Source organism: Callospermophilus lateralis, chromosome 7, assembly GCF_048772815.1.
Source record: "Callospermophilus lateralis isolate mCalLat2 chromosome 7, mCalLat2.hap1, whole genome shotgun sequence".
NCBI classification, from domain to species: domain Eukaryota; kingdom Metazoa; phylum Chordata; class Mammalia; order Rodentia; family Sciuridae; genus Callospermophilus; species Callospermophilus lateralis.
In genome coordinates this window covers 135,650,089-135,674,631 of record NC_135311.1, presented here as the reverse complement: position 1 = coordinate 135,674,631, position 24,543 = coordinate 135,650,089, and the positions used below count along the sequence as shown (strand labels likewise).

The window sequence follows — 24,543 nt, the reverse complement described above, 5'->3', positions numbered from 1 at the left end:
TAAAAAAAAAAAAACAACTTTCAGGTCTTGAGAATATTTAACGTATTCCCCCCAAGGTTGTGCTTTTTATTCAGGCCAGCCTTAAAATGAGCCTTTGGAATAACCCTGACTGTGAAATGCAGCCCAGGGATACAGCATGCTGATTTCTCATTGTTTCTTTAACAGGGAAAAGAAAATATTGGTTTCATTTTGATGTAATCGTGGGCTTTGTTCAGTAAGGCTTCAGGTGAATCCTGAATGGACTGGCACCTCCCTGAATTCATTAGTTTTGTATTTCAGGCTTGTTTTATGACAATATCAAGTATAAATGTTCTGAAAACTTGCATTTCCAATTTAGAATTCAAACAGCATTATAAGATAGCTCCTTAGAAGAGATTGCTTAAATTTGGGCCCAGACTGAGTCTTCCTTCAAATGTCTGAGGCTGCCAGGGGCCTCCTTTCTACTGCCACTTGGTTCTCCAATTGGAATGGAGCAACCACTAAAAATCTGTGCCGATTGGTTTCTGGAACTTTTCTGGGCCACTTTCAGGAAATCACATGCTTTAAATTAAAAGTCCTCATGGAGTGAAGAGAACCTTGAGTGCGTTTTTCTTCCCCTAATTAGGAAAGAGGAGTAGGCTGCTGGGACAACGGCCTGCACAGCCCGGCCAGCATGAAAATGGGTTTGCTTTGTCTAGAATATTCCTGGCTCAGTCGCTGCAGGAGGGCGGTCCTGCGATTGCGTGTTACTGTTCTCTGTGCCTACTTGCTGTGTGGGGGTGACCATTCTCACTTGCTGCATTTATTCTTACCCTCTAACTTTGTCTCTCCTGTCTGCCAGGCCTCCCCCTTGTCTACCTTAGAACTAGGAGTACAGCCAGCCTGACTAACCTAGAGCACCAGACCTATGCTGGAGGTACAGTACGGCCAGCGAGGGCTTGCTTCCTTGTCCTATACCAAGAACTGCCTTGTACATCGAATGTTTTTGGAAATGGGAGTGGAATGGGGGGTGTTGTGAGTACTTTGCTTCAGTAACAGGAAGAACATTTTTAACTAAGGAGCGGAATTGCACTTTGTATCTGAAGTAAGTGATGAGCTGAGTCTTCCTTGTCAATAAACTCCTCGGCATGGAATGCAGACGTGACAGTGCCAAGCACGGGGTTTGTCACAACCAAAAGCACGCCAATGAAAGAGCCCTGTCCTCTACTAATCAGGGCTCAGGACTCTGTAAAACAATCAGTGGACATTTATTCTTGTGGGAGTGTGGGTGGCTCTATGAAATAGGAGCTTCATAATAACGAACAGAGTGAAGAAAAAATTGCACAGTAAATAATTACTTGTGCACAAACTTTAACTTTTTTAGTTATGAATTTATGTGCTTAGGAGATAGAAAAGAAAATTTTCTTTATTTTTATCTCTGACCCCTAAAAGTTCCTTGAGAATTTGACTGAATAATCAAATCAAAAACACACGGAATAATCGGAGCCCAGGATGTGCGTTTCTTCCTTTGTTTTAAGGAGTGTGATTTAATCTGAGTGGTTTGTTTGCACACAGCTGATTCCAGGTTGTGACATATTTTATTAAAAAAGGCATTTGAACTCCCTCTACCAGGAGCATAGAACAGGGATACTGATATGTGGGGAGGTGGATATGGGTTTATTACCTTTCTGGAAGGTTTTGCTTTTGATTAATTCTGTTCACAGAGCAAGCTTTTGGCTAAGTCTTTACTTATTCATGAATGGATGCCTCTGAGCTTTCTGTATGTTACTTATCAGCCTCGCAAAGCCAAGCATTGTTTCCATGAAGCTGACAAGGATAGCAAGACTCAGATGATGGCTTCATTTGCTTTCATTCAGTGTGACTAGCAGCAGACCTGCTGCTTTAATCTATTTATTGCAGTTTACAATCCAGGTCCTTCTGATAGCCTGAGCTGCTGTATAGCAGGAAACCTGTGTTGTTCATAGTGGCCAGATCACTCTGCAAAAAGTCCAGGGGCTGAAAATTTCCTTAGTGGGAGCCATTTGAGGCTGAACTTGGATGTGAGGAGCTTTGGGTTATCTCAACCCATGAAGAATTAGATTTGGTCACTAGAGGCAGATTTTTGAGGCCGTTAGGGAGTAATGTGCTCTTTGAAGGATTTGGGAATTTTTCCTCTGATACCGTTCCAAAGGCAAGTACATAGTTTATTTGGATCCTGGTGCAAGAGATGTCAGAGCTGTTCCCTGGTGTTGGGTTTGGATTTGTGTCACTCTGAGAAGTGGTGGCTGAAGTCTGCTGTTTGGTCTTTGGGACTTCAGCAGTGTTCCTGCCCTTGGTAGTTAGTGCCAAGGTGGTGTGCTTGTGGATCTCTCTGTGTGGATTCCTAGTGCTTTATTCTGCATTGCAGTGTGATCAAAGCCATCTGTCACCTGTTCTTTTTAAATCAAATTTGCAAGTGGAAACTTCCAGTCTGGTTCACAGTGGGACGGGAAAGCACATCTGGCTCCTTTTCCTCATGGCCCTTTATCTGCCGTAATAAAAGCAGCTCTTTGCTCTGGGAGGGAGTCGTCTCCAGAGCCCGCAGTAAATGCTGCTTCCCCTGTGCCCCCTCTGCTCGTGCAGCAGTCTCGCAGCTACTCCTCCGTTTTCTACTTGATGAGCATTGTTTTTTTAAGGCAGACTTGGAGAACCAAATGGAGCTACAGGAATAAAAGCTAGGCATGTTCCTCACTGAAGCCCACCTTTGACAAGTTACTTGGGTGTCTTTAGATAACTGGCCACAAATTGTGGGAACACGCCGGAGCCTGCTCATCGTCTTAGTGGATTGTTGTGAGGTAGACTCGCCAAGCCACTGTTGTTATCAGAGTACAACTTGCCTCACTCTGAAATTGCTCTGGCAGTGTTCATGGCAGTAACTTCTGGAAACTATAAAGGATACAAAGGGAAAAATGAAGCGATTGCTTTTTAAAAGATGGTGCTAATCACTGGCAATGGGAGGCCACCCAGGCCTCCTCCTGGCAGGGGTAGCAGCAGGACAAGTTGTGGTTTGCTGCCTTGATTTTTGTCAGTAGGAAGCCGAGGCCCTGTGGATAGGCTGGGCTTTGGCCTGTACTCTCTGCTGTCGGTGCTTGCTGCTCTGTGTAGGTGCCATTTTCTCCCCTACTGCAGACCATTCAGGTCACCGTCTTTCTCTGCTGTCTTTGTGATTTCAGGCTGGATGGGGCCTGTGGTCCCCTCATGTGTGTCATCCAGGAGTTGCCCACGTTGGGTTGTCGTTGCCACTGCCTGGGGATCCTGCTGCCACCTCCCTCTTAGTTTGTATGGCCAGTGGAGGTCACATAGGCCCTGGGCCAGAGGGGCCTCAGAGGCTCCTGGAGGCCTCCCTTCATGCACTTGGGGTCTTCACAGTGTTTGTAGGCAGGTCACTTCCCCTGGGATCTGGTTCTGTACAGTTTTGTATTGACCTTTGTTCTCTGCGGTTTCCTGGTAGAGGCTCTTGTGAGGTGAGGCCTGTTTCCCGTTTCTTTTGTAGCCCCCATAGTGGCCACCTCACAGGAGCTGGCGGTGATGTCTGTGTTAACAAATGAGCTAGAAATTTCATTTTCATAGCTTTGGGATCGTATGGCCCTGGTTTTCCAGGGAGAAAATAATAACTATCATAATGAGAGATTGGCAAAAGGTATTTTTGTTTTCTGTACTGTGGCTGAAGGTGAACTTTTATATGAAGGAAAGCTTCCTTAAGTGAAGTCCTTGTGGACCAGGCTTCAACAATTACTCATGGTATAACCTGGATGACCTGTTCAGAAGGTATTATTTGGGACTAGTGGTCGCTCCTGATTCCAGTCGAGGCAGATTCTGATGGGGCCCTCTCTGAGTGATAGGCCTGTTAGAGTTGGGGGAGGTTTGAGAGTTGGGGTGCTGGAGGCAAAACATGGCATGCAGCCAGCCCACACCTGAGTTTCCATTTGCCCCACTAGCTGACCTTGTTGGTAGACAGAACCTTCTCTCCTACCTGGCCTTCAGCCCCTTCACGCAGGAGGCAGTTTGGGGGCAGGGCGGGCGTCTCAGCTTGCAGGTGAGGTGTGTGTTAACAGCCTTTTCTCATTTGGTCACAGCAGAGGTGAAAACTCCCAAACGCCGGCAGCCATTTGTCCCCTTTGCTCTGAGGAACCACACGGGGTGCACTTTGTGGTTTGCCACTCTGACCACGACACCCACCAGGTAAGGTACAGGCAGCCGGTCCCCTGGAGCCTTCTTTGTCTCCCAGGCCCCCTTGCAGCAGTACAGCAGAGCCCTTCTTGATAGCCCTGGGTTTACATCTGAATCAGTAACTGCCGCGTTGCTTGTGACTAAAATGCTCAGGGGTCACTCCAGGGAAACTGGGCTAACTGGGCTGCATGATATAACCACACAAGAGACAAAATACCTTTTTCTTTGGGGGTGCTGTGATGGCTCCTCTTATCTGCAGAAAGAGAGGGAGAGCAAGCACGTGCTGACCCCTTTTATTGAGGAGAAGCCATTCAAATGAGGCCTGGGTTCAGGTTTCAGGGGGCTGAGTCTAGCTTCATGATGTCCACTGTCAGCAGGTTGACATCTAGGAAGGCCACACCCAAGGGCAGAGTAAGAGAAGGGGACACAAAAAGGGAGTTTCCATGGAACATTCTATCCTAAACAGGGCAAGGGGTAATATCACAAAGGAATGGGTGAGTGTTGCTGGACCCATGGGGCTGCAGGAAGGCACATTTGGTTACATTATTTCTACCCTCAAGATCTGGACTTCAACAACTTAAGAATAGCCAGATCATTGGTGGGGAGCGGGAGGGATATGACCGACAGTGCCTCAACTGATCAGGAGGGGAAAAACGCTGGTCACATGACATGGCGGCCTCCCACAAGTAACTTCTGTCCTGAGATGGATGGGGGAGGCTCTGATTCCAGAGTCTGCAGGTAGAGAAGTTGATCCTGAGTCTGCAGTGGTCAGACTGTGTTCTCCATCCTGCATGTATTATGATTAAAGGCAAAGGCACGCAGGTTAAGGGTGTGCGTAGGAGGTCTGCAAGAAAAGCCACACTCCTCTTCATGGTCACCATGCCCTTCCCTCTCCTTACGGAAGCATTGCCTGCCTATTAAAATATACTCATTTTGCTTCCCACACTGCTTCAAAAATGTCCTCCAGCCTCCCCAGCCCTGGGAGGGTTATCCAAGACCTGCTTCAGCACAGATGGGCTTGGCTGGAGTTTCCCTAAGCTGAGGAGAACTTTTTTGACAACTCTTGGCCTGTTTAGATCTTGTGTCCTATTCTATGTACCTGGTGACTTTGTAGCACAGGCCATGAAGTACACAGAATGGGTAACAGAATCAACTGATTCGAAACTGCATTTCCCCTGCCCCCACTGAGTATAATGCCCTGGAAGGGAGGTTCTTCTGTTTAGCAGTTTAGGTCTGTTAAATTCTAACCACGCACTTACATGTTCCTTTAAAAATCCTACCTTACTGTATACCTGCCAGACTCTGCTGCTGGAGCTAAGTGACTAGGTAGTGACAATTCAGCTATTCCTGAGAGTTTGGGTAAGCTGTGACTGAGCATGGGATCACCATAGTCACTGGGCTTTGAGGTCCTCCTCTGTGGCGGGCTCCTACCTTACTGCTGCGTGCTGTCCTGAGAGGGCTTCTCCTCAGCCCAGAGCCCTGAGGAGGGAATGGTGGAGACCAGGGACAGTGGGTTCTTCTGATTGCTTCCAGGGCAGCATTGTCCCACAGTGGGAGTCCAGGTGTGGTCCCAGAAGGGAACGGAGCATTTCTAGATGATGCTCACAAGGTCAGTGAGTGGCGAGAAGTCCTTACGGGTGAAGAGATTCCCTTTGAATTTGAAGCCAGAGGAAAGTTGAGACACAGGTAAAGTATGCTTGTTTCTTCTTTTCCTTAAAAAAATAAATGAATAGAAAAGTGAATATAAATGATTATCCCTAATGTTTTGTTTTTTCACTTATTCCTGATTTTAATATTATATTTTTAAAAGATATTTTGAAAACCATTGTTTCCTTTTATAAAAGTGGGCTGTCTTGCCATCTTGGAAATACATCTCTTTCCATTGACCATCCGTTTACTCAACAGATGGGGGATAACCTATGTGTCATGTCTCATAAGTTTGCCTAAGCATGGACATTATAATGCTCAAGTTCATTGCATGTTGGCCTGGTTTCCATGATGCAGTGGTGACATGCTATTCTGGAAAGGTTCTCAAAGCACATTGATCTCACCTATAGCGTATGTATGTTCCACACAGCATTTTTAGTGGGCAGCTAGTTTGAGGAAGTGGAGCCAGTGAGGGTAAGACGTGCATGAAACCTATCTGGGCAGCTGCTGACAGATGCCCTCCTGAGGTAGCAAGCTGAAGGCTCAGGAGGAGGGGAAGAGAGCTTTATATCTGGCTATTGAGAGATGGTAAAATATCCAAGGAAGTGTCCCATTATTTGCAAACATTTTTAAATGGAAGGGCTATCCAAGGGGCATGGGTAGTTAAGACTTAGTATTTGGACAGGTGAAGGTTTTAGGTTTTGAGCCTCAGATGGTTCTTAAGCTGAGTGGACATGGAAGGGGTTGGCTTCATCCTTCTGCAGGCCTTTGTGTCTCATGATGCTGAAGTCCATGTGCCCACCTCTCCCGTGCCCGGCGCATTTGATGGTTTTATGCCCATGAACATTACACCTACCTGAGAAGGGTTGTGTATATATGAGTCTCTGGAAGAGAGAGAGACCCATGTATTCCAGGGGAAAAAAAGAAGTAAAATAAAGTCCTTGTGCTGGTCACGTGTCCCTGGAAGCCACTGTAGTTTCTAGGGACAAGGGTCAAGCCATTGTCCTGTCCTTCCATGAGGTTCCCAGAGAAGCCATAGGACTGGACAGCATCTCTGAATAATCACTGCCTCTTGTCTAAGCCAGGGCTTGACCTCTTTGTCATTTCCGTTTTAGTTTCCGTGTTTTGTGACCCTTTCCAAGTCCTGCTGTTCTGCCTGAATTCATCAAAATAAATGCCTTTTCTGGCATTTCCCCCTTGGGCACGCGGTACCCCACCCCGAGCCTCCCTCCCTGCTTCCTGTTAGCCTCAAATTCTTCCTGTTAGCTCCCCGCTTCAGGCTTCTGGCTTGAATTAGACAAAATCTAAAATAGAATTAAATGTGCAATTTCCTCCGTTCCTCCCGTTCTGCCCACTATCTTCTGTTCCGGTTTCATCTGAGTGCTTGGGCACTCAGACTGAGACTCTGACTGCCCACTAGCAGTCGCGTGGAGCTAGAGCCCACCGACTGTGTGTGATTTTGAGAGAAGTGGGATAGTCAACAAAAGCACCAAGAAGGAAGAAGTTTCTGTGCCTTTCCAAGAGGCTGGTTATGTGATTCAGTCACTAGTGCGTTTTTCCTGCCCCACTGAAGTGGTTTTCACCATTGTTTGGTGAGGGGTTGGGGTGGGGACTGCGGGGGAGAGACCTGGTTAATTCGAGATTTCATGGAAGGGGAGAGTGAGTGCCCCTCTTGCTCAGGCTGCCAGAAATTACAGTTTGTGCTGTTCTCATAAAACCCAGTTAAACCAGCTCCTGATTTCCCCTTCCTTAGGGAATCCCCCAGAGGCCTAGCCAGCGGGCATCTGTGTGGTTACACAGCAGGTCAGATTGGAGTCTTTGCCTCCGCTTTTCTTGCCTTCTGAGATTGTGTTCCTGTTCCCTTCCCTGTTCTTCCTCATAGACACACCCACGACCTACGGATTCACCAACTGCAAGTGAGAGTGAACGGCTGGGAGCAGGTGAGCCCTGTGTCTGTGGACAAAGTTGGAACTTTTTTCCGATATGCTGCACCAGATAAAAATTCATCTTCCTCCACGGTGAGTGGTGTCCTTGTGCCATGGCCACAGGCCCTCAGAACCAGGCTTCCAAATGCTTAAACTTATAATAACTTTGCCTTAGTGACATTTTCTTGTTTTTTACTTCTCCTCATCGTAGGGAGGCTGTTTCCGATTCTGTGGGCCCAGTCATAGGCTTGGGTCATCGCTGTACATCAGCCAGGCGGGTTAATTTCAGTAGAAGATGAGATTTTAAATTGGCAGGCACATATTATCTCACCTGGGCAAATTTCCTTTATAAACTCAGTGGATCTGCTGGGCTGTTTACTAGTCTGCCAACCACGAGTATAGTCATCCCTTGGCATCCATGGGGGGTCAGTTCCAGGAATTCTGACAACCCCCACACCAAAATCCTCATGTTTACACCCCCTGTGTGAAGTGGCAGAATGTCTTCATGTCACCTCCCTGTATTCTCCTGGCGCTTAAGTCATCTCTAGGTTACTACTTCTACCTAAGAAAGTGTCAGTGCAGCACAAGTGGTTGCTAGACTGTGCCGTTAAGGAAATAAAAACTAGAAAAGCAGAGTTTGCACATGCTCAGTGGAGGTGCAAAGCAATGTAGGCCCAGCTGCACACCATGGGATCAGCTATTGGTTGAACCTGCACGCAGAACCTACGCATCGGGGGACAGCTTCTCTGATGGTGTGCCCTGGTGTTAAGCTCCCTAAGTGCATGCTTTCTAATGTTTCTTATAATATTGCTCCTGGATCATTTTAGCTCTGTCCCTAAATTCTTCTCTACTACCAAGAGAGCCATCCACTGTCATGTGATCAGCCTATTTTTGGAGAATACTGTTTAATAAGTGTTCATTTTCATGGTGTTCTCTGGTGTCTCAACTATCTTAGGGAAAAAGCTAATAAATGAGAAACCACTTTTATTTCCCGGATTACTTCTTTGCCTAAATTCATGTCTGGTAACAAAAGGATCAGATGGATGTATGAAGAGATTTTGCACACACAGGATGGTGTAGAAAGAATATTGTTTTGTCCAAATTTTTCAAGAGATGTTTTACCTTCATAGTAATCATATTTCACCTGAAAAATATTCTCAGATACCACTCTTTGAATATTGTCATTGAATTTAATGATGCTAACACCTTAGGCCTGTGCTGAATCTGATTTATGGATCTTTCTTAGATTGGCAGCCCAAGCAGCAGAACAAATATTATACATCCCCAGGTTTATGTAAGTATAATTTTCCTGCTATCACGTGTTTTTTTTTAAATATTTTTTTTAGTTGTAGATGGACACAATATTTTTATTTTTATTTTTATGTGGTACTGGGGATCGAACCCAGAGCCTCATGCATGCAAGACAAGTGCTCTACCACTGAGCCACAACTCCAGCCCTGTCATTGTGGTTTTTGAGTATGTGCACTGCGCTGGACCACATATAGACGTATGTCTCTTGATGATCAGAGGACTTTGTGACGTGTATATGATTGAGATTATCTCTGCCCTTGTGTATGAATAGTTACCTTCCTCTTTCAGGAACTTCCAAGAAAATGTTTGCCCCTAATTTTGTTTTTGTGACCGAGAATTCCAGGGAAGGAGAGCAGGCAGATGTTTTAGTGCAAGGTTTCCTTTTATTTCTAAGTTAAAATAGAAGTACACTATACTCTGTATTTCATTTGCTGGAATCCAAAGGTCATGAAAGTAAGACAGAAGGAAAAATTGTAAGATCCTCACTCACCCCCCATTTAGCTTTGGAAGTAAATCATGTACTGTCTTGTGGAGTCCTTCTTCAGTGTTTTGCATCAGGCAGAAGTGACATTAAAAACTCTTTTTAGGCTTTTGCCTAAAAATGTCTTCTCCCCGAGTAAGTTTTGAAATGTGAACGTTCAGGCAGGCCTATAAGCAGAGCATGGAGATTGCTGTTGGTTGGCCTGACTTTATCCAGGCCTACCTGGGGCTGGGCCAGGGAGGCTGGGCCAGGGAGGCCTGAACTTGAATGATGATTTGTGCCTAGGATTGTGTCCCTCTGAAAACACTCCAGAAAATTCTTTTTCTTTTTCATTTGGACTTCCCAGAAGACTCGGTTGAAAACAGAGAGCTTTGCTTTCTTATTTATTAGGTGGATTTTTACATACTGTTTACTTTAATAAAAAAACTGCAGAATAAGACACTGGAATGTGGTGTCTTTTGTTTCTCCCGTGAAAAGTATTGTCTCTTTCCAAGAGCAGCACTATCAGAAACCTTCTCTTTTGTGTGCCCAGGGTATTACTTTGTGCATTTAAAAAAAAAAAAAAAAGGCACATGGTAGTAGCCCAGAATGTCTGTTGAAGGTGTGAGTGAACACATGGCACCAGGACGCAGTAGCTGCCACCCACGGCTGAAAAGACATTGTTTCTGAACCTCAGCATCTTGTTTATAAAAGACTGAGCACTACACAGAGCCTGGAGGAGGATCGCAAAGAAAGACAAGTTTGTTTTTAAAGTTCTTGGAAGTATAAACATTGGTTTTTCTGTAGGAATGTCAACGAATAGCACAGAGCCTAGAGGGCAAGTGGAGTGGCTCTTAGAGACAAGCAGCGTCTGTGCCCGCGAAGGAGCCAGAGCAGGCCACCCTGCCCAGCACCCCGGAATCTATGGCGACAGGCTGGACTCTCAGAGGCATCTTTCTGTTTTGGGCAACACCCAAATGCACATTGTTAGTGTTCAAGAAACATTTCCTCAATCTCTTTTTTTTTTTTTTTTTTAGAGAGAGAGAGAGAGAGAGATAGAGGAGAGAGAAATTTTAATATTTATTTTTGTTTTCGGCGGACACAACATCTTTAGTTTTTGTATGTGGTGTTGAGGATCGAACCTGGGCCGCATGCATGCCAGGCAAGTGTGCTACCGCTTGAGCCACATCCCCAGCCCTCAATCTCTTGTTAATCTGAGAGGAAAGTGCCACAGGAAGTAAATCATGCACTGTCTTGCAGAGTCTTTCTTCAGTGTTTCTATTTTAGCTGCTGTGATGATCTTCACTACGTTCTAGACAAGCAGTGTCAATTTAATCCCCTGCAGTGGAGTTGAAAACAAGTCTTCTCCACAGTTTCCATATAAAGTTTGACATGTAGGAACCCAAGGGCATATTGCGGGAAGTTTGGAAAATGGGGTAGGTCATTGCCACAGTCTTAGCCGGGGTTCTTTATAATGTGTCTGGAGGCCTTGGAATATTTTCTTTGTGGCACACTTCGTGATATCACATCAGAGTATGTTATTTATTTTTGTAGATGTTTTTGGAATTGGCTGTTTTTAATAGTATGTGTTTATAACTCTTTCACTTCCTTTTCAGCCAAATGCTTTAGGGTTTGATGATAATTTCACTGAGAGCTGTGATAATTATAATACTTTTAAGCCAGGCACAGTGGCACACTCCTGTAATCCTAGGATTTGGGAGGCTGAGGCAGGAGAATTAAAGGTTTGAGGCCAGTCTGTACAACTTAGCAAGACCCTGTCTCAAAATAAAAACAGAAAGGGCTGGGAACGTAGCTCTGAGGTAGAGCACCTGGGTTCAGTCCCCAGGACCATGCGCACACACAGCGCCCCACGCAGACCTTCTGGTTCTGCTGTTGTACTTCCTGGGTTTTTAGCGGCATGGCTATTTTGTGTCTGTCTCTCCCATAGTTCTCTTCGCTCCCACCCGTCAGGGTGGTCTTTGCTGTGACCATGGAAGGCAGTGCTCGGAAGGTCATCACGGTGCGTTCCGCCCTCATCGTGAGGAATAGACTCGAGACACCAATGGAACTGCGGCTGGACAGCCCATCGGCCCCCGACAGTATGTGCTGCTTGTCTAGAACATAGTGAATACTCTGTGAACAATTGTTGGTTGTTGTCCCCACTGTCTCCCCAGTGAGACTGTCCCCAGGCAGCTAGCATGCACGGTCTGCCTGCTTCCTGTCTGCCACAGTCAGTCTCTCAAGGAGCATCACCACCAAGGTGCTAATACCTGTTTCTGTGGCAGAGCCGGTGGTGCTGCCCGCCATCATGCCCGGGGATTCCTTCGCTGTGCCTTTGCACCTCACCTCCTGGCGGCTGCAGGCGCGGCCCAAAGGATTGGGCGTCTTTTTCTGTAAGGCTCCTATTCACTGGACCAATGTGGTGAAGACTGCAGAGGTGAGCAGCAGCAAGCGAGAGTGCCACTCCATGGACACGGAGAAGAGCCGCTTCTTCAGGTGTGTGTCACACTGCCCTGCTGTGCAGGTGGCCTTGGCTTTCCTCCTGCAGGCTGGGTCTTCTGGCATTGGTTCTCTCAGCACTCAGTTGTGTTTATCTAGAACCTGAAATTACTCTTGAGCTCAAGTCCCTGGGAACTCCAGGCTTACCCCTGGTGTGGCATGGGGTCACTTATCATTTACGGCCAACCAACTGGCACACACTGTTCTCCCAGATAAGACAGAGTGTTGCAGGTATGCTGGAGCGTAAGGTGCAGACACATCCTTAGGGAGGGAACGTAAAAAGCTGTATAAATTAGGAAGCAAAATCCTGGGGCTGGGAGATGTTTTGAATGAAAAATTGTTAAATATTTTAGATAAAGATTCATGTACCTAATACTGACTTTCTGGAACATTTTTATGAGATTGCGTAGCCATTTAAACTCATTGTTTTCCTATCATACAGGGTATAAGTAATATGTTATTAGACTCAGTGGTGGAAAAGACACTGGGTTGCTGTCTATCATGAGACCTTTACGAACTTGGTCTTTCAACTCATCTAGATGAGAGATTGTTAACTTTTGTTTAGTTTACAGTCAAGACAGGTGTTCATAACTCAGTGGTTATGCTTAGCGTACTCAAGGCCTGTTCCCGTGTATCACCAAGTATCACCAAAAAGCACCAGTATCACCAAAAAAAACCCCCAAACCCCCCAAAACAAACATTTAGGGGGAGTACCAGAATAGTAAAGAATTCCAGTATATCCTTTTTCCAGACTTCCTAGTTTTTAATAGACTGAAGGGAGAAATAGATAAATGTATATCCACAGTCGTTCATTTTAATACTTTACTTTTAGAAATTTATAGAAAAAAAAAAAAAACTAAGAAAAAAACCCAAAAAAACATTTGGACAGTGCCATCAACCAGTTTGTTCCAGTTGACATTCATAGAATATTTTGTCCAACAATTCCAGATGGTACCTTCTTTTCAAGAATGTGTGGAACATTCGTTAAGAGATAACCATCTGCTGGGTCATGAAACAAGGATTGATAAATATTAAAGAATTAAATCATACAGACTGCTTTCTGATCACAGTAGAATTAAACTGGAAATCCACAACAATAAGATCCCCAGAAAATCTCCAAATGTTCAGAAATTATACAGTGTATTTGCAAAGGACCCCCATGGGTCAAAGAAGAAATCACAAAAGACATTAGAAAATATTTTAAATTGAACAATAATGAAAAAGCCAGATATGTTAAAATATGAGGGATGCAACAAAAAACACTTCCTAGAAGTTACAGTTTTTAATGGGTCTATTAGCAAATGAGGAAGACACAAAAACTACTGATTTAATCTTCTTTATTAAGAAGATAAAAAAGAAGAGCAAATTAAAAGCAGGTAGAAAAAGGAAGCAAAAATAGGTGGAAACCAATGAGCTAAAAAAAAAAAAATCAACAATGTCAAAATTGTCTTTACCAAAAAACAAAACAAAACCAAAACCTCATAAATCTGTTAATCTTCTAGCAAGACTGACCAAGAAGAAAAGAGAAAACAGAAGTTGCCAATATAAGGAGTTAAAATGATCAATATTAGGAATTAAAGGAGATATTATTACAGATCCTATAGGCATTAAAAGGTTAAAAAAGAGATAAGAATAATTTTTTATCATTAAATTCCATACTTAAATAATACCTTCTTGCAAGCACAAATTGTCAGAACTAACAGAAAGAAGAAGTAGAAAATCCAAAGATAGGGCTGGGACATTGGCTCAGCGGTAGAGTGCTTGCCTAGCATGCATGAGGCACTGGGTTTGATTCTCAGCACCACATACAAATAAATAAAATAAAAAATTTCATCAACAACTAATGAAAATATTAAAAAAAGAAAATACAAAGATACTGATATCTATTTAAAATTTTTTTTTTTTTTTTTTTTTTTTTTTTGGCGCTAAGGATTGAACCCAGGGGTGCTCTACCACTGAGCTACCTGTCCATCACTATTTTTTTTATATTGAAACAGGGTCTTACTGAGTTGCTGAGACTGGCCTTAGGCTTGGTGATCCTCCTGCCTCAGCCTTCCAGGTTCCTGGAATCATAGGTGTACACCACCCACACCTAGATTAAAAATTTAATTTATAAAAAAGCTTTCCCACAAAGAATACTTCAAAGCTCATATGACTCTACTAGTTAATTCTACAGACATTTAAGAAGGAAATAATACCAGTTCTAAACAAGATTTTTCAGAAAATAGAAGAGGAGGAAACAGTTCTTGTTTCAGTCAGCTTTTTCGTTGTTGTGATCAAAAGACCTGACAAGAACAATTGGAGGAGGAAAATTTATTTTGTGACTCATGGTTTCAGATGGTCATTTCCATTCCTTGGATCCTAGATGAGCTGACATCAGGGCAGAAGTGCATGGCAGAGGAAAGCTGCTGGGAACATGGCACCAGGAAGCAGAGAGGGCACTCCTCTCAACAAGGACAAAATATACACTTGCAAAGCATGCCCTGCCCACACCTCCTCCAGCCATAGCCTACCTGCCTACAGTTACCCCCAGTTAGCCCCTATCGGGACTAAAACATTGATTAAGTCAACATTCTAATAACCCGATCATTTCTTCTCTAAAACTTTCTTGCACTATTTCACCCATGAGCTTTTGGGGGATACCTAATATCTAAACCGTAACATTCTTGGCTCATTTTATGAGGCCAGCATGTTCCTGACACCAAAACCTATATAGATACTATAAGGAAACTAAGTACTAGTGGCCCCCCCTAAAGAGCTACAAGTGTCTTCAATAAAATGTTACCAAGTATAATTCAGCAAGTGGGGTTTATTCCAGAAATGCAAGATCAGTTTAACATTTGAAAATCAAATAAAATCAATAAAAAGTAATTCACCATTTTAAGAGACTAAAGAGAAAAACATCAGATCATCTTGGTACATGCAAAGAAAAATAGCATTTGATGGAATTCAGTACCTGTTCACGGTGATGCCCAGTGTCTTAGCTGAGGCTGCTATAACAATACACTGTAGACCAAGAGGCTTAAACAGCAGACATTTGTTCCTCATAGTTCTGGAGGCTGGAAAGTACAAGATCAAGGTAGAAATTTGGTTCTAGAGAATGCCTTCTTTCTGGTTTGCTGATGACTGTCTTCTTACCATGTCCTTACAAGGTGGAGAGAAAAGCCAGGCTCTCGCCTCTCGTCTTTCTCTTATGAGTGTGTTAATTTCATCATGGGGTCCATCCCACCTCTGTGACTTTATGATAAACTTAATCACCTCCAAATACCATCACATTGAGTGTTAGGGCTTCAACGTATGAATTTTTGGCAACACAAACGTTCAGTTCTTCATAGCCAGCAAACTAGGAACTTGAAAAAGTTCCCTTCTCAAGGGCATATGTGATATACCTACAATTAACATCGTACTTTTTTTGTGTGTGTGTTGGGGATTTAACCCAGGGACCCTTAACTACTGAGCCCCATTCCTATCCCTTTTTTATTTAGGGACAGGGTCTCACTTAGGTTGCTTAGGTCCTTGCTAAGCTGTGAGGCTGGCTTGAACTCGTGATCCTCCTGTCTTAGCCTCCTGAGCCACTGGGATTAAAGGCATGCACCACCATGCCCAGCTAACATAATACAGTGAAACATTAAACCCTTTTCCCTCAAGATCAGGAACCAGCATTCTACTTAACATAGTAGTAGCAGTCCTAGCCATTGCAGTAAGGCAAGTAAATCATAAATAAGAAATCAAAAAAGTGGGGCTGGGGTTGTGGTTCAGTGGTAGAACGTTTGCCTAGTATGTGTGAGGCACTAGGTTCTATTCTCAGCACCGCATATAAATAAATAAAATAAAGTTCCATTGACAGCTAAAAAAAAAAAAGAAATTGAAAAAGCATGAAAATATGAAAAGAAATACAATTATTGTTATTTGCAAATGACCTAATTAGATATGTAGAAAATAGCATAGACCTAATTGGCTAAGATCTGAGGGTTCAAGGTCAATCAGTAAAAATTAATTGTATGCTTATATTCTAGCCATAAATAAACAATTAGAAAATGTGATTTTAGAAAAATGCTATTTATAATGACTCTAAAAAAATTAGATACCCAGGACTCAGTCTAACAAATGATGTACAAGTCTTCTACTTGAGAAATTACAAAACCTTTCTAAGAGAAATTTTAAAAATATTAAGTGAAAAGATATTCCATGTTAATGGATTGGAAGACTCGGTATCATTAAGATGTCCATTCTCAATAAATAGATCTAAAAGATGGTTGCTTTGAAGAAATAGGGGAGCTAATCTTACATTTAAACAGAAATGCAAGAAATCTAGAATATTCAATGTCTTCTTTAAAAATAACAACAACAAAAAGTTGGAGGACTTACAAAACCTGTTTTCAAAACTCATGTAGGGCTGGGGATATGGCTCAAGCGGTAGCCCGATTGCCTGGCATGCGTGTGGCCCAGGTTCGATCCTCAGCACCACATACAAACTGAGATGTTGTGTCTGCCGAAAACTAAGAAAAAAATAAATATTAAAATTCTCTCTCTCTCTCTCTCTTACAAAAAAAAGTGTGGAGTCACAGTAATGAAGTCAGTATTATTTCATTAAGACAGGAATGTAGATCAATGGAATAGAAGATTTATTACACAGAAAGCATTAAATACCAAAGAAAAATTAGAAACATTGGTCTTTTTTTAAAAGTTTTTGGTTTAGCAGGAGGCATCAATAAGAAAAGAAACAGATAAATCACAAATTTGGGGAAAAAATATATATCTGACAATTTTTAATAGAACACATAAAGAACTTCTTGAAATAAAAATTTAAAAATAACCTAATAAGAATAGTCAAAAGAAAGACTCGAAATGATAGTTTACAGAAGATAACGTACAAATTGCCAATGGGAAAATGAAAAGTTGGTCATCATCAGTGATGATTTGGGAAATGCAGCTCTGAACCACAGTGACCCTGTACTCTCACTAGGACGAATAAAATAAAAAGTATTGACAACACCAAATGTTGGTAAAGGTGTGGGAAACTCTCATAAAGAGCTGGTGAGATTGTGAAATAATACAGCTGCTTTGGAAAAATGTGTGACAGTTTCTTAAAAAAGCAAAGGACCCAGCAAGTCCGTTTGTAGGTGTTTACCTAAAAGACACGAAGGCCTGTGTCCACAAAGATGCTTGCATCAGAAGGCTCATGTAGCCATAAGCTGGGAACAGCCCAGGTGGATAGCAACAGGATGGTGAGTAAAGAACCAGTGATATTCAGCCAGACAGACCACCAGACAAGGAAAGAGAGTCAGGTGTGGTGGGCCCGACTGACCCTGGTGAAACTTCACAGGAAGCAGGAAGAGGGAGCTCATGGAGTAGTGCCCCGCCTGTTGCCGTTATGTGTAGCTCAGGAACAGATGGGCCTGATCCATAGCAGCGAGTTCCAGAGAGTGGTTACTTGGATGACAGGGAGAGAATATTGGTTGGAAAGGGACAGGAGAGAGTTTTCTGGGGTGAGAAAATGGTCTGTGACTTGTTCTTGAGTGGTGGTTATAGAGGAGTATATAATTGCCCAAACTCATCAAATTGAATATTTAAAATCCACGCAATTTGTATTAGATTTCAGTAGATGTATTTGTATTAAAAAATACAAATATCTTACTGACTTATTGAGTTATTTTGATATTATTTAATTAAGGAGGAAAAAAATTGAGTTCTTCATTCAGGCTGATGATTTTCACACCATTTTATCTTCATAGGTTTTGTGTGGCTATAAAGAAAGAGAATTATCCAGATTACATGCCCTCAAACATATTTTCTGACAGTGCAAAACAGATTTTCAGACAGCCAGGGCATACCATATATCTTCTGCCAACTGTGGTGATCTGTAATCTGCTGCCTTGTGAACTTGACTTCTACGTCAAAGGAATGCCAATTAATGGAACCCTGAAACCTGGAAGAGAGGTGGCCCTCCACACTGCTGATACGTCCCAGAACATTGAGCTGGGTAAGGCGGTTGCTTTTGGGTCATTTGTAGCAATCCTGGGAAGAGATCAGTGAGCATTTAGACTACTCAGTAAACATCTTGGAGAAATTGCGGCACCTGTCATGTCTCAGTAAGCTGGCTCAGAGCAGGTGTGCAGCTAGGAAAAAATGAGGTTTGCAGAGGACATGCTCATATGGTATTCAGTCACTCTGTGTCTTTAGCCCGGCTTTTCTTAGCTGCAGAATGAGCTGTTTTTAGGGAAGGGGTGAATGTGGCTAAGCTCCTGTGTCCCCAGCATCACCTGGGCTCTTTCTCACATGTGATCTCCTGTCATCCTGATAGCAATAGTGATTTGTTCACTATTGAACACTTCACTAATGAAGAAATGGAGGTTAAAATGTTCAGTGCAACAAGTAATTTTCAGTTGTAGGGGTGAGCAAGTCAGGGTAGAGAATCACATTTGCAGCACTTAAAGGGGTACATCTGTTGTTTGGGCAGAAAATATATTTCTTTAAGACTGCCACAGACATGTTCAGGTCATAACAACGTCGATATTTCTCTATATACAGTTTTGAAAGCTCGTTTACTACATTATCTCATTTGATCTGCCCAGGAGTACACATTTCCATCTCAGACAGGAGTTATCTCCATTTTTGAGATCAACCACTTGAAACTCATTGACCTTCGGCAGTATGTGCCACAGTGACAAGATTATGTTTCTGCACCCGGATAGATCCTTGAACTTCATTTAGTAAAGGAAAATAGTGCAATGGTAGTTACTCCTGTAGGCCAGCCCTTTACCACTGGGTTGTACCCTTGGCCTCTAGTCATTCATTCTAGAGAAGAATAGATAAAAATAAATAGAAAAAAATTTGGCATTTAAGTAGTGAGTTTTCTGTATTTCTTCACGTGTTGAACAAGGCTTGTATAACGCGGGCCTGTCCTCCCACCAATGCCCCTTGTGTTCAGCGCTGGGCGTTACGTTATGTGCTACTCACAGTTCTGCCACGTAGATCCTGTTACTACCACCTTTTGCAGATGAGACCTAGAGAAGTTCAATAACTTGCTCCATATCATGCAGATAATAAGGCCAGACTGGGGATCGGAAGGAAGGTTCCAGCACAGGGTCTGACTTATAACTCCTCTGATAATCATTGTTGGTAGCTTTTTGGAACTCTGATTCATCTCATTTGCAGTGTAGCTTCCTAGTGTGACTTCTGGGCCATCTGATCTGTTCCTTTTGTTCTTATCCCAGCTAGAGGAAAATGGCCTTTGAGGTCATTAGTGATTTTTCCAAAAAGGAATCCAATTTAATTTTGCTGTGAACTATTTTGACAAACTCGAGTAGTGAGAATCCAGAAAGACAATAGCTGTACCTTCTTTAGGGGTGTCATTGGAGAACTTTCCCCTCTGTAAAGAATTGCTCATTCCACCTGGGACTCAAAACTATATGGTAAGAATGCGACTCTATGACATCAACCGCCGGCAGCTGAACCTCACCATCCGGATTGTATGTCGAGCAGAAGGGTCCTTAAAGATCTTCATTTCCGCTCCATATTGGCTCATTAACAAAACAGGTATGTAAATAGGCTTTCCCAGTAAGCCTTGGGGTTGGTCATGGGAATTCAGACATATTTGCTCAGCTAACTAAATGGAGCCAATGCAAATAGATGACTTCAACAGTCTAAGCTGTGGAGACTTTCCTGATTCCATGTGCTTAATCATGGTCAAAACCGTCCTTAGATAACAGATTGAGCCCACAAAACTCAGTTTACACTATTTTCCCCCTTGCTGATTCTGCATCCCCCCGTTTACTGTTTGCATCTTTGATGGGTAGACTGGGTGGGATTGTTTGATATAAACTTTTTCCATCCTTCCTAAAGGGTTACCACTGATCTTCAGACAGGACAATGCAAAGACAGATGCTGCAGGCCAGTTTGAGGAACACGAGTTGGCCAGGAGCCTGAGCCCTCTCTTATTCTGCTATGCTGACAAAGAGCAGCCAAACCTGTGAGTACAGTTATTTATGAGAAGGGGAAATAAGCTCCTAGGGAAGGGGAAAAATTAGCAAAGGCTATAATATATCCGACTAAGTGGAACTATACTGTAGATAACAGTCCTGACTTGGCAGAGGACTAGAACCATGACCTAATGTGATTTTTTTCGGATCTAATTTCTGTGTTATTTGATCCTGAAAATAAACCATTTGTTGGTTTATAATGAAAGCTAGTTTTATTTTACATGTTATTGAAGGAGTTCTCCTATTTATAACTGGGCCGATGAAGAGAAACCTGTATGTCCTTTCTCTTCTCTGCAGTTTCTCTTTTCCTGTAGCCTTGGCAAAGGAGTGGGCATCAGAGAGCAGATGGACTGGCCCTTTGGTCCTATTGGCCCAATCAGGGCTGTTAGTGGAAGGTTTTGAGCTCCAAAATGTGCCTTCTCATGGTCTTAAAACACTCATTGCATGTTTCACAGCTGGGAAAAATAACAACTGTGAGGATTAGATAACATGTCCTTTTAATGTATGGTAGGAATGTTAATTCACTATTATTCTTGGTTTTGACATTCTGCTTTTTATAGGAGTCTTCTAATTTTATAGCCCTAATCCAGAGATAAATGGATGTATCTTATACTGCTAAAATGGCACATGCCATCATCTATAGAATTTGGCAGAAAGCTTAACAGGAAGGTTTCCGGAGTACTGCACTCAGTGGATACAGATGTGTTTTCCAGGGAGACTGGAATCTAGATTAGTGTTGGAGTCAGAGTTCCGGCTCTTGTCGGAGACACAGCCAGCCTCTTGACACATTCAGCAAGCCCTGTCTCCTTCTGTTCGTCAAAGATTTTGACAGTTTTAGATCTAGGGCTGAGCATTTGTCATGGTTGACTTTATCCACGGGATTCACAGTTTCCAGAGTGTTTCCATCTAGATCATCTTGTTGTATTCTCCCCAGCATGCCAGTGACTCAGGAGATAGTTATATTTTAAGATGAGGAGACTGAGGCTCATGGCCAGTGTGCCTTGTGCCCAGGGCTGCATCACTTGTTCGTGGTGGACCTGGAGCACACACTTAGGAGTTATATTTCCAGGATCTGACTGGACACCAGCCAATTGGACGGTGCTTTGCCGATATGAGGTCTCAGTTCCTGGAGGTGACGTGCAGTCAGCCGCACCTTCTTACATACTGTTCTTGGCTTTTTTCTTGACTCCTTGATTTTCAGGGGAATAGTAGAAATTGTAGCATATTCCTCATGTTTTATTCTCATAGAATCCCGTGCTCTCTCCTAAGGTGTTCATTTGTAGATGTCCAAGTATTTCATATACTGTTGTAACACAGCTACATCTTAAGATGAGGGTTTGATCACTGATTAATTTTCTCACTCCTGGGGATTCACATGAGAGTGAGGACAAAGTCAGTGTTAGAGGCCTAACTGTGTGCTAGCCACACTAGCATTTCCTGATTAGATGAGTTAGATAAGACTTGCTTGTGGATGAATATATACATCTTTGCTTTTCTGCCCCACAGCTGCACGATGAGAATCGGAAGGGGGATTCATCCTGAAGGCATGCCGGGCTGGTGTCAGGGCTTCTCCCTGGATGGCGGTAGTGGTGTCCGAGCTTTGAAAGTCATCCAGCAAGGAAACCGCCCAGGGCTGATCTATAACATTGGTGGGTTACATTTGGGCAATGGGAGGATCAGAATCTTTGCTAGTGACTTTAGGCTTAGAGGAATTAGCTGGCAGTGCATTTTGGCCTGGCTACAAGTGCTGATTTTCTCATTTGACAGTGGGTCAGATACCTGCTCTCTGAATGCAATATTGATATCAACGCAGATCTATTCTCCTAGGGATCTGAGGAGCCACCTAAACACTGCCCTTTTGAGGTCTATGGCTGTTTAATTTCAGGCTCACCTGTGTCAGGAAAGTATCAGTTTGTCTTGAATCCTTGTTTTTCAGGGGAATAATAGGAACACTCAGAATGCTTTTTATCCTTCAAGAATTCCCACGCATTCATTAAAATTTGCAAACCCTAAGAGGGTAAGAAGCATTGTTCTCTCTGAAACTAAAGCAGAGAGGTTAAGTGACTTGCCTAGAGGCAAAGGGGAAGTCTGGGTCAGAAGTAGGATTAGAATGGGGGTGTGTGAATTTGAGGCAGAAAATATAATAAAAGACACTTGGTGGCTTAGTCATTAGCAGCCTCCAGACTTGCTTAGCTTCTGGAGGCAGGAAGGGCAGGGGAGGATGCAGTACCCTGTGCTGTAGAGCTACTGGGGCATACTTGAGGGAGTGTCCTAAGGGTTGCGATCAGTTACAGTGTGTCCCTGTGAGAGTGTCTGATTCCAAGGACCTCACAGCCATGTGTGGTGTTGACATTGCACACCACCTAGACCTGCCTTGTCCAGTAGGACCCCTTGTGGGGGGGGTGGGGAATGTCCTGTTTCATGTTGTCTGATGTGGCAGCCATTAGCCATGTGTGGCTGCTGAGTAGCTGACAGAACGTTCTTGAGAAACGTGGCGATCTGTGACAGAGGAGTGGAACTTTCACTCTTCAGTTTTAAGAATCTTAAATTTAAATAGTGACATTTGGCTAATGACTGCAGTATTAGACAATAAAGAATAAAAGAGTGATGTTGTAGAAGGAAGATCTGAGGTAGTGGTGGGGTCTATATATTTATCCTGGATCCTGGGCACAGTTGGGCATGTTTAAGGGTGTGAGGATTTCTTAGTAAAAGAGTCTCACAAGTATAGTTTCCTTTTCAGATTTTTTTAAACTTGAATTTATATTCATGCTTTCTTGACATGCAAGCTGTCTCCTTACAGTTGACATTAAGATTTCTAAAAGAAATAAACTTTATTCGATCCTCCAGCTAAAGATAATGTTCCTCACGTTTTCTGACATTTGTTTGCTCCACCACTTGAGTAGGCAAAGGCTGCTTCATGCTGGCTTTCCACATGCTGTCTGGAAGCCGCTGTCAGGACATTTGTGGGGAGGCCTCAGAGAGGAATGGAACATGCTCCTTTGAGCTGACCAAACCAGAAATACACGGTGACTGTTCCCAGGAACCGCCATGCGAGGAGCATTCCCTGAGCTCATGGCATGTGCATTCAGGGGCAGGACTGTGATTGGAGTTTTGTCACTCCACCAAGGAAGGAAGATAGGTTTAGATAGGACTTTATAACTCCTAATGTTTATGAGATTTCGGCATGTGTTATTGACGGAATTTGTGGAATCTCCTGCTTGAATATTTTGAGGAATTGGATCAGCAACATGTAAAGAACTATCCCAAGCTGAAAAACCAGGGAGAACTTTGCCAGTTAGCCTTATGTGTACCTCCTGAAAGAAGGATTTTGTGCATTTTGATCTCAGCTCTTGACTTTTAGGGGGTGTGCCAAGGCGACTAAAATTGAAGAGAAACAAAAAAACCCTCACCTTTTTCCAAATATTGAAGTGCCTGAGCTGTTCTAGGGCACTTTAGATTCTTTTTTTAATACCAAATTAAATGTATCTTTTGTAGGCAGACTTTGTATTAGTTGATCAGCTAACTCTTGATACTGTTGATTTTGGATAACCTAAGCTCTTCTGTTTATCACAGAAGGAAAAGCAGTAGGCTTACCTCCCCGTCCCAGTATTATGTGGCATTCCTTAGGTCAAGTCTCAGATACACTTATTCTTGTGATTCACTTAGTCATTCAGTCATTTTCAAGGCTTACATGAAAAGAACATCAGAATTTTCAAGCCAGTGCATTAGATAGTTAATGGATTAGAAGATGTACACTCTAGGATTGTGTTAGAATCTAGGACACCTGATTGTCATATCAGAAGGCGGAGTCTTCCATTTTCAAGGTTCTGTCCATACATGTGGAGTGCTTCCTTGGGTCCTTATGCACATTGCCCCCCAGGTTGAGCAGGCCACAGGGGTGAGGCACCCTGGGTGCAGACTGTCTGCATTTGAAGCCTGGCCGTGCCCTCTGCTAGCTATGCTACCTGGAGCCACTTACTTAGCTTTCCATATCATAGTTTCCTCATCTGTAAAATGGGAATAATTAAAATACCTGATAAGGCTATTGTGAGGATTAAATGGAAAGCCTTTAGAGGAGGACCTAGCATATATGAAGAGGGCAGTAAGTGTTAGTTTTATTATTTCTACCATAAATATTTTTTATTATTGTACAGTCAGAGCCCAGCCCTGTACTTGGAATATAGATCCCGCATTTATGGTCTGAATGAAGGATTCATGTCACCGAGTGTTCTAGTTTTAAATATTGTTATCAGATTTTTTTTAAAGGTAATTCTTTATTTGGAACTTCTTGTTTTGAGATTTTCTTCTGACTGACTTCTGTTGTTTTTCCAATATGTAGTAGGTGCTGAGAACCTACTTATTTTGAGAAAAATGAATTCTATAACACTTAGCATTGGGTTTGAGCTGGATTCTTGGACAGTGAACAAAAAGGAAGTTGACAAGAGTCGACTGAGTTCAGGCAGCACAGAGCTCTTAGATCCAGCTAAGAGCTCTGGACATTGTACTGTGTCCTCTAAGAGGGGCAAATTCTCCAGGGAAGTTCCATGCCTGC

At 43.0% G+C, this 24,543-nt stretch overlaps 1 protein-coding gene across 7 annotated transcripts in view; it reads left to right on the top strand.

The window, feature by feature from the left end:
- The window catches only part of Vps13d (vacuolar protein sorting 13 homolog D), a 245,867-nt gene that overhangs the window by 102,090 nt on the left and 119,234 nt on the right, over positions 1–24,543 (top strand). For 3 of the 7 annotated variants that reach the window (XM_076861265.2, XM_076861264.2, XM_076861270.2), the window contains exons 40-50: positions 821–895; positions 4,077–4,179; positions 5,701–5,853; positions 7,697–7,832; positions 8,986–9,033; positions 11,459–11,609; positions 11,796–12,006; positions 17,745–17,992; positions 19,357–19,548; positions 19,855–19,981; positions 21,498–21,640. In XM_076861265.2, the coding sequence (XP_076717380.2) occupies positions 821–895; positions 4,077–4,179; positions 5,701–5,853; positions 7,697–7,832; positions 8,986–9,033; positions 11,459–11,609; positions 11,796–12,006; positions 17,745–17,992; positions 19,357–19,548; positions 19,855–19,981; positions 21,498–21,640 (1,587 nt within the window). Of the gene's footprint in view, positions 1–820; positions 896–4,073; positions 4,180–5,700; positions 5,854–7,696; positions 7,833–8,985; positions 9,034–11,458; positions 11,610–11,795; positions 12,007–17,744; positions 17,993–19,356; positions 19,549–19,854; positions 19,982–21,497; positions 21,641–24,543 lie in introns of all 7 variants that reach the window. The other 4 variants (XM_076861268.2, XM_076861267.2, XM_076861269.2 and 1 more) reach the window with 4 other exon arrangements.